This window comes from Quercus suber, unplaced genomic scaffold, assembly GCF_002906115.3.
Source record: "Quercus suber isolate HL8 unplaced genomic scaffold, Cork oak 2.0 scaffold_409, whole genome shotgun sequence".
Classification (NCBI taxonomy): domain Eukaryota; kingdom Viridiplantae; phylum Streptophyta; class Magnoliopsida; order Fagales; family Fagaceae; genus Quercus; species Quercus suber.
The window spans coordinates 260,576-270,259 of record NW_027069860.1 but is presented as its reverse complement, the minus strand read 5'-3'; the positions used below and the strand labels follow the sequence as shown (position 1 = coordinate 270,259).

The 9,684-nt window shown below is 38.4% G+C and overlaps 3 protein-coding genes across 8 annotated transcripts; 1 reads left to right on the top strand and 2 right to left on the bottom strand.

Moving 5' to 3' along the window:
- The first annotated feature begins 551 nt into the window (after positions 1-551).
- Positions 552-2,278, top strand: LOC111989638 (peroxidase 64). Its single transcript, XM_024021432.2, has 4 exons — positions 552-820; positions 925-1,113; positions 1,441-1,603; positions 1,712-2,278. Exons 1-4 carry the CDS (start codon positions 614-616, stop codon positions 2,104-2,106), a joined length of 954 nt encoding a protein of 317 aa, XP_023877200.1. The 5' UTR covers positions 552-613; the 3' UTR covers positions 2,107-2,278.
- A 319-nt stretch (positions 2,279-2,597) lies between these two features.
- LOC111989618 (uncharacterized) lies at positions 2,598-5,087 on the bottom strand. Of its 6 annotated transcripts, none has more exons than XM_024021406.2 (7): positions 4,894-5,083; positions 4,661-4,765; positions 4,489-4,575; positions 3,820-3,870; positions 3,497-3,590; positions 3,328-3,412; positions 2,598-3,216 (listed from the first exon to the last, which is right to left on the bottom strand). In XM_024021406.2, exons 1-7 carry the CDS (start codon positions 5,002-5,004, stop codon positions 3,063-3,065), a joined length of 687 nt encoding a protein of 228 aa, XP_023877174.1. In that variant the 5' UTR covers positions 5,005-5,083; the 3' UTR covers positions 2,598-3,062. The 6 variants fall into 6 exon arrangements, with proteins under 6 accessions (XP_023877174.1, XP_023877182.1, XP_065617450.1 ...); XM_024021414.2 differs by having other exon boundaries at positions 4,661-4,724; positions 4,894-5,056; XM_065761378.1 differs by lacking the exon at positions 3,820-3,870 and having other exon boundaries at positions 4,894-5,084.
- Positions 5,088-7,526: 2,439 nt separating this feature from the next.
- On the bottom strand, positions 7,527-8,411 carry LOC112030593 (uncharacterized). Its single transcript, XM_024063267.2, has 3 exons — positions 8,212-8,411; positions 7,985-8,089; positions 7,527-7,867 (listed from the first exon to the last, which is right to left on the bottom strand). The coding sequence occupies exons 1-3, from the start codon at positions 8,320-8,322 to the stop codon at positions 7,655-7,657; spliced, it is 429 nt and encodes a 142-aa protein (XP_023919035.2). The 5' UTR covers positions 8,323-8,411; the 3' UTR covers positions 7,527-7,654.
- Positions 8,412-9,684: the final 1,273 nt, after the last annotated feature.

The following is a 9,684-nucleotide window of genomic DNA, read 5'->3' as shown; positions in this document are numbered from 1 at the left end:
TAAAAAAAATTAAAAAAAATAAAAAAACAACAACAACGGTTGCGAAGTAACCATAACTTTCATATGCCACCATCGCATACCCTTGGTGCGTTGGTCACTCCACAAATATAAATGCTTGTGGGGTGTGGGGGGCAAGCGCCAGAATTCAAGTTTCCAGGAGAAAGATTTACACACACATATATTTAGATTATGTTAGAGTAGAATTCTATCTTATATCAAAAAAATAAATAAATAAATAAATAAACTTTCACATGCCTCCCACGGATTGCAATCACTTGATTAAGGCCTTGCCAATTGTTTTCTTTGGCTCACATCAACCAGTAAAATACAACGTACTAATTAGTAATTAAAAACAACCAACACCATCACAAAGGAGATCACGTGAAGCAAATTGTCTTTTAGGCTTAGCAGTGATGACTAGTCATGATGCTTTTTTGTTACTACTCCATCATGATATGTCTTGTTGATTGTCTGGGCCACAACTTTTTTATTTTTAGGTTTATCAATAACAACCTTCTTCTTACTGTATCTATCTCTCTTTCCGTTGCTATAAATGTCCATGCTTATTGAAGATAAAGAGAGTTAAGAGAGTAAATATATACTTGATACTACCATGGCTCCCATTGTTGCATTATTCTTGAGCTCAGTTCTTATATTTTCAGTGTTCTCTCCAGTGAATTCACTTAGCCATAATTACTACGAAAAAACATGCCCCCATGCTGAATCAATCATTGCTTATGCTGTCAAGACTGCAACGTCGAAAGACAAAACAGTTCCAGCAGCACTACTCCGGTTGCATTTCCATGACTGTTTTATCAGGGTATCAATATTACAAGCTTTTAATTACGTACCCACTTATTATAACTTGTTTATTTTGTTTTTGGATTTTATGTTTTCACTCATCGTTTTTTTCTTTTTCAATAGGGCTGTGATGCTTCTGTGTTGCTAAACTCACATGGGAGCAACAAAGCAGAAAAAGATGGGCCACCTAATCTTTCCTTGCATGCACTTTATGTCATTGACAGTGCAAAAAAAGAACTAGAGACTTGGTGCCCTGGCGTGGTCTCATGCGCTGATATTGTAGCTCTTGCTGCCAGGGATGCCGTTGTCCTAGTAAGACATATAACGCAAATTATTAAATACTACCATACACATCTTGTTACGCACCCATAAAATGTATAATTTTTATGTACCTCATGGATGTGTGTAATAAACTTCAAAATCTTGATTTGAAATGACGATTTCAGTGCATTTTATGGGTGTATAAAATTCTATGTAACAAGATGTATATAATAAACACCGTCATTATTAAATTACTTGTACATGGAAGACAAGTACGTAATTGCAAGGGATTTTCGAATAATTAACTATGAATACCTCATAAAACATTTTTTTTTTCTCTTTTTGTCCTGATGAAATATTGGAATTTGACGCTTATAGTCTGGAGGTCCAAGCTGGGATGTGCCAAAAGGAAGGAAAGATGGAAGAACATCGAAGGCTAGTGAAACAGTCAAATTGCCAGCTCCAAACTTCACCATATCTCAACTGCAACAAAGCTTCTCTCAAAGAGGTTTGTCCTTGGATGATCTAGTGGCCCTTTCAGGTAATTTAAATAAACGTCCCTCACTACAATTATCATATTCATTACATATTACTCTAACCTCAACAGAAAGTAACAGTGCCTAGCTACCATGGTCCATATGTAATGTAGGAGGGCATACTATAGGATTTTCCCACTGTTCATCCTTCCAAAACAGAATCCGCAGCTTCAGTGCCAAGCATGACACCGACCCCTCGATAAATCCATCCTTTGCTGCAAAGTTAAGGGGTGTTTGTCCCAAAAACGGTAAGTCAAAGAATGCCGGTACCACCATGGATCCCTCTTCAACAACCTTTGATAACACGTACTACAAGTTGATCCTCCAAAAGAAGGGCCTGTTCTCATCGGACCAAGCCCTGCTCAGTAATCCAAAAACGCAGAACTTGGTTAAAAAATTTGCCACTTCAAGGGAAGCTTTTAGCAAGGCCTTTGTGAATTCCATGATCAAGATGAGCAGTCTCACTGGTGGACAGGAGATTAGGAAGAATTGTAGGGTGGTAAATTAATAGTTTTTTAGCCTAATCTATTTTAAACTATGATAGCTTAGTAACAATACTAATATATCAAATGGGCTTTTCTTTTTCTCCTTTTTTTAATAGAGTTGTATGTTCCAAATTCGACAAAACCACAACTATGTAGCAATTTGCAATAATAAATTTCAAGAATATTAGTATCATACATGAACGTATCCAAAATTGAGCACATCTGTCAACAAGCATTTTCATCAATAGCTGCCACTGATTTTTTGTGGTTGTTGTTTGTTGTTGTTGCTGTTGTCTGTCTTTTTCAAGCGAAGTAAAGAAAAATCTTCCATTCATGGGTAAAAAGGAGTGATCTCACCTACATCTTTGCACTCTGAACTTGGTTAATAACTTAATATGCAGGGGAACTGCTCTATCCATAAAAGAGGTCCAAAATAAAATCAGAAACATTTCCTTGTCAGATGAACTCATGTTTCTAACAGCTGTTTTAAAAGGTAAATAAAATTATTCAAATCAAACTCCAAGGAAATTTAAGCTTTCCACTCAGTATATTAAGACATAGTATTGACAAATTAATACCAAAGCTACACTTAAACAAAAAATAATAATAATACCAAAGCTACAACTCATGTATTGATTTCCTCTGCAGGCAGGTATTCCCATATGTTCCACTGAAGTCAGTGAAAAGCAATAATGAACTTGAAATAATATTTATCCCTTCCATTAGACTACAACAAAATGGCCAGATAGCAACTCCTCCAACAAACATTTGTGTCAGAAATCACAGTTAATCTCATCAACCATAATGTGGAAGTAAAAGCCATAAAAATAGATTCCAAGGGTGAGATGAACCATAATCATCAAGAGATGAACCACATCATCAAGCCACAAAGGCAGAAGTTTTGTATTGCACTGGGAAGCATGAATTTTAATCCAAATGACCATATCAGAAAATTCCCTATGCTAATGCCATTGGGTACCTAAGGCTGTAAATTGTTCAGAACAATCTCTGCCAATTGAATGTTGCCACTCAGACCAGAAGCCTTGTCAGATGGCATCAATGAAAAGCCATCAAGAAGCTTTATGCACTTCAACCCCCATTTCACCATCAAGAATTCTATAAGATGATGCCCACTGCACATAACAAGGAAAAAAAATGAAAAGAAAACGAATTGTTAAATATACACACACGTGCACATTATCCATAATGAAATTAAATCAAACCCAAAGCAGATACAAAAATACCTTCGATTATGATATGTTGTTATGAAGACTGACCCAGGAGAATTTTGGAGCAGGAATTTCACAGTGGCAAAGAGGTCATCAAAGGCTTACCAACACAGATGGAAACCATATTTCAGTTCACAGTTCAAGAGAAAACAGATTAAAACGTAACGCAAAGCAAACATCCTACCGCTTGTGTCATACAATACATCCGCCCCAAGAATAATCTTAGGTTGTAAACTGAAAATAGATGCATCCCAAACTCCCCAAGTCATTCCGAGTACCTACAAAGTAGTACTCAATCTCCTGAAAAGTGACTCAAAAGGCCAAATATGTTTTAAAGATATGCATCAATATCATGCGTGTAGATGACGAGCGATTAAGCATGGGATCAATAAAATAAAGTAAAACATAAACAATGTCTGTCTTTTCAACTGGAGGAAACTTCTCCCTTTCACACACAGGAACTATGAGAGCTGACATAAATACGTAAAATAGCAGCGACAGTATTACATTACACTTGAGTTTATTCAGGTCACACACTCTTCTCATGTTGTCTATCACCTGTAGATCAAAAACAATAGGACTATAAGAGATTATTAACAGAATGTATTAAGAAAAAAAAATATTTCTTAGCCAGGGCATCAAAGAACATCTCGCTAAGAAAATTCATGTAGCACACCCCATATCTCGAAAGTTCCTTACTGACTGGCTCCCCATATCCATGTCTGCATAGCAATCATTATTTAAGTAGAAAGTTTTTCTCGTACACATTAACGCAAATTGTTTCCAAATCATGGGAATCTCTCCCTTATGGCCTAAACTGACTTCTCCGAATCTTAACACAACAACAACAAGAAGATATTATTTGTAACAAGTAGTTCTGTTGGTANNNNGTACTATTTAGGTGGAGTACCGTCACCCATTGTTACTAAAATGATTCGAATTAGACTAAATCAGTGAACTTGATACATATTGGCAATTACATTAGAATTCAATTCTATCATCATTTGATTGTCATTTTTCCACAAAAAATTTAGACCCAAATGTCGGTGTGGGGTGTGATGAGTGATTACATTAGTTTCCGTAATTTCAGGCCAAAAAACAAAACAAAAGTAAATTTAATAAACGCATCCATGTTAATAATAACAGTTATGAATGACTGCATTGAAAATCAATAACCTCTATACTATTGGCGTCATCTGTGAGAGTGACGTCAGCACCCACTTTCGCAGCAACCAAACCAGGCAAGCAAGTTCCGGCGCCAAGCTAAAACACCCAAAATTTACAATTACTGATTAACATAGTGTAACTCGATGAGTATTTAATGAAATTGATTATTGAAATTTTTTACCTCAACGACGCTAGACCCGGAAAAGCGCAATCTCTGTTGCCAAACATACTCGGCGAGGACGATACTGCAGGGCCACACAAATAGGCCGTACTCTTCTTTCATATTCTGACTCGAGAAGCAAATAATAATAATAATAATAATAATAATAAGGGTTTCAATTTTCACATCAAGTACTTGATTTGTTGTTTTTTTCTAAATTGCTATTGAAGAATTAGAAAGAGAGATGGAGGAACCTCGATGATGGAGATGGAGAAGACCGGTTCGGCAGTATCATCGCCGAAATTATGCCGAGATATCGTCGTCATGTTGGGAATGGCCGGTTCTTCCGAGTCACTGCCCGCCATATCGTCTCCGATACACGGCGATATCCAGAACAGAACTCGCCAGACCCGGTAGTGGCAGCTAGCAGCTCTCTTGGACTGCAGTTTCAACTTTCAAGACCGTTACACGGGGCCTGTGGCCCATTGTTTTCTGGGGTTTTGGTCGGCCCAGGCCCATTAAGTTTCCAAAACAGCCTGCTCTTCACTATTTCAAGCCTGGCCTTTTTTACTTATTACTTATTACTTAGTACCAAATTCGTCTGTTTGGATACAGTTTATTGTTACTGAAAACTGATTATTACTGAAAACACTGTAGCAAAATAATTTTTAAATGTATAAATAGTATCGTGAAACCCATTTTTAATATTTTTTAATGCGTAAATAGTGCATGAACAGTGCGTGAACAGTGTTGCACTGTTCATGCACAGTACTTTTTGTCCTTCAAAAGTCAATAACTCCGGCTAAAAAAAAAACTGAAAACGCAGGAACAAAACACAACGCCACATTAAGTGAAATGAAGTGCTATCTAAACCAGCACATTAGCTCTTTAAAATTCTATGTATTTTTACTACAAAAATGATTATATCATCAATAAGTTACAAATAATAATTTAGTGTGCATTTGGAATTGATTATTTTTGCTAGCTTATTTATTATTCAGCTTATTTTTACTACTATTTACGAGTCCCACTGCACTTTTTGGTACTATTCATGAGTCTCACTATACTATTCCAGCTAACTTTTATATTTATTTACTGTACTTTCAGTAAAAAAAATTTAGTTTCAGTTAAATAAGTTGTTCTCAAACAAACACTTAATATCATGAACAAACTTTTACGATTTAATTTCAAATCCTTATAATTATATTTTTAGACAAATATACATATAAAAATATCATATTATGTACCTGTTTAGATTGCGTTTCTGGTCCCTAGCATTTGGCATTTTTTTTTTCTTTTTTGAGAAGTCAATTTTCACGTGATTATGCATTGTTCAGTGGGTCCCGTGCACTGTTCACGGAACCCATAAACCTCTTTTTTCAACAAAACTTTCATTTAAAATGGATCTCACAGCACTAATCACACATTTAAAAATTATTTTACTATAGTGTTTTTAGTTTTCAATTTTTAGTTTTCAGTAAAATAAGCAGTATCCAAACAGACCTTGTATATAGTAAAATTGAGCCTTCATGTTCATAAGCTTATTCATTGTTGTGCGTGCCCAATACCAAAGCCCGTTGGGCTGGGCCTCACTTGGGCTCACAACTTATTTGTATGGTGGGCTTGGATTTCCTACTCTGGGTCGTTCTTCTCGCTAAGACTTAACGTCCTCTCTGTTCTTTCCTCGTGGGTCTGGGTCACCTTCTCTCTCTGCTCACTCTCTACATACACTCTTCTTACCATCCATTCTCTAACCCCTCTCTTCTCAAAACTTCCTGTATTTATAGTCCATAGTTTAGTGGAGAGGTCATAATTACTTGTCAACGAGTGCAACCGGCGGTCCACTATTATCGATCGTAAGTGGGTGGTCAGGTAGAAGTGGGAAACTGTGAGGGTGGCGTTGGAACTTGGTTCCCACCTCTACGATAGTTCTCGGCAGCGGTGGCTCTCCGAGGTACGGCCGGGTAGGTATAGCGCGGGGCTTCCCGAGAGTCAAATATCTGTCACTGCCTGGGAAGGTGTTGCCGAGAAACGATGAAGAGGCAAGGCTTGGGCTTGCAGTATGCGTGGCCCGGGGTGGGCTGCCGGGTATAAGGGGATTGGCCTTATGGGCCATATACCCAGGCCAGGGTCCAAGGCCCAATATAGGGTACGACGCGGGGGTCGTACAATAGCCCCCCCTTGATTCGCTCCCCATTCTCGGGGGTGAATCAAGGGTCGCAGGGGGTAGAAACCCGTCTGGGAAGTCGAAGGGTCGGTGCTCAGTTGTTGATGGGGGCATTAATGCGTCTCAAAAGACGCGATTGGAGTTGACTGACGACCTGTCCGTCATTACTGTCTGACGGTTCGTGAACTGAGGCGTTACGCGTGTGGCAGTTGAGGCGACGGTCCGCGTGTTTTCCCGCCAGTGGATTATTTAATGCTTCTCATTTCACTCTCCATGCTTATAAATAGTCCCTCCAGTCTCTGGTTCTCACTTTTACATTCCTCATTTTACAATATTTCACTCTGCCGAGCATCCCTCCTTCGTGGTTCTTCCCCTGGCCCAGAACACACTTCCTCCTTAGAGCCCTCACTAAGTTCCTCTCCTTCTTCTCATTTTTCTGTTTAGCCAGTTCAGTCGATTCTTTGGTAATCGTAGCATTTCTTTTCTCAATTTTCTTTGAAAAACACTCGCTTTGAAAAATGAGTTATTCTCACCTCCTTTCCACCGAGCATGCTTTGGCTAGATTTAGGGAGGCCTATAACGTTCCTAACGACGTAGACATTGCCTATTGCAATATGGGTGATATTGACATCCAGAGGCGCCGTGGTGTAAACACGGTGTTCTTTCCCTTGATGGCCATTTTAGAGGGTGGGCTTAGGTTCCCGGTTGACCCTCTTTTTACCTATGTGTACTATTTAGGCAGATTACCGTCTCCCATAGTTACTAAAATGATTTGAATTAGACTAAATCAATGAACTTTATGCATATTGGCAATTACATTAGAATTCAATTCTATCATCATTTGAATGTCATTTTTCCACAAAAATTTTGTCCCAAATGTCGGTGTTGGGTGTGATGAGTGAAAACTGAAAATTGAAAATTAAAAACACTATAGTATGTAAATAGTGCCGATAATTGCATTGAAAATCAATAACCTCTATACTATTGGCGTCATCTGTGAGAGTGACGTCAGCACCCACTTTCGCAGCAACCAAACCAGGCAGGCAAGTTCCGGCGCCAAGCTAAAACACCCAAAATTTACAATTACCGATTAACATAATAAACCACAAAACAAATAAAAAGCGAAACTCGATCTCACAGTAAGTATTTAATGAAATTGATTATTGAAATTTTTTTACCTCAACGACGCTAGACCCGGAAAAGCGCAATCTCTGTTGCCAAACATACTCGGCGAGGACGATACTGCAGGGCCACACAAATAGGCCGTACTCTTCTTTCATATTCTGACTCGAGAAACAATAATAATAATAATAATAAAATAAGGGTTTCAGTTTTCATATCAAGCACTCGATTTGTTGTTTTTTCGAAATTGCTATTAAAGAATTAGAAAGAGAGATGGAGGAACCTCGATGATGGAGATGGAGAAGACCGGTTCGGCAGTATCATCGCTGAAGTTATGCCGAGATATCGTCGTCATGTTGGGAATGGCCGGTTCTTCCGATTCACTGCACGCCATGTCGTCTCCGATACACGGCGATATCCAGAACAGAACTCGCCAGACCCGGTAGTGACAGCTAGCAGCTCTCTTGGACTGCAGTTTCAACTTTCAAGACCGTTACACGAGGCCTGTGGCCCATTGTTTTTTGGGGTTTTGGTCGGCCCAGGCCCATTAAGTTTCCAAAACAGCCCGCTCTTCACCATTTTGTGATCAAGCTTGGACTTTTTGACTTATTACTTTTAATATTTTGTGAAACTATAACTAAAATATATTAGCTCTTTAAAATTCTATGTATTTTTACTATGAAAATGATTATATCATCAATAAGTTACAAATAATAATTTAGTGTGCGTTTAGAATTGATTATTTTTGCCAATTTATTTTATTATTTAGATTATTTTTGTTATTATTTGTAAGTCTCACTGCACTTTTTAATACTATTCATGAGTCTCATTATACTATTTCAGCTAACTTTTATATTTATTTACAGTACTGTGGGGCCCGTAGGCCTGATAGCCTCGGCCCATCATATAGCAAGCCCAAGGCCCATGCCGAGGAGCACAAGCTATTTCTGAGAGAGGGGGAGAGCCTATTTTCCTAAGATCCACGCCGAGGATACCTCGTCCTCGGCCTGACAAAGGTGACTTTAGGGAGTGGCTAACCCCAAAGTAAGCTGTCACTCTCGTATTTAATGCACTCAACTAACCCTCCTGGCCGCATTAATGGGGAGGTAACCCCTTGGCAGGATAACGTTGATCAGAGTGAACCACTTGAGTACCGATAAGGCCTCTGATGGGACGGATGGCCAGATAAGAAGGCAAATAGATGATCAACAGATGGGGAGAGGGGATAGGAGGATGAAAACTATAAAAGAAAAGTTAGTAAAGTAAAAGAGAGGGGGGGGGGAAAAAAAGAGAACGATAAGGCCTCCTCGGCCACAGGCCGAGGAGCATCTCCCCCCTTGAAAGAAAAACTCTTAACACTTTTCTTCGTTGTAAGAAAATTCTTACTTGGTGATCGACGGTCAGCACCTAAACCTTTCACCCCACTCTCTATAAATTTATTGTTTGGGCTTATTGGGCTGTAAACCCATCACTCAGGGTCGATCCAATTCGAGTCCTTATATTGGCGCCGTCTGTGGGGAGGATTAGGGTGCTGGCCGGCGCACCAGGTAAGTGTTCGAAGTTCTAAGTATTTGTTTTACAATAGATTGAAAAAGTTAAGTGTTCTAAGTTCTGAAAGTTCGTTTTGCAGTAGACTAAAAAAAAATAATAAAAAAAAATAATAATAAGAGTTCTAAGTTCTAAGTATTCATTTTACAGCAAACAAAAAAAAAAAAAAAAAAAAAAAAAAAAAAAAAAAAAAAAAAAAAAAAAAAAA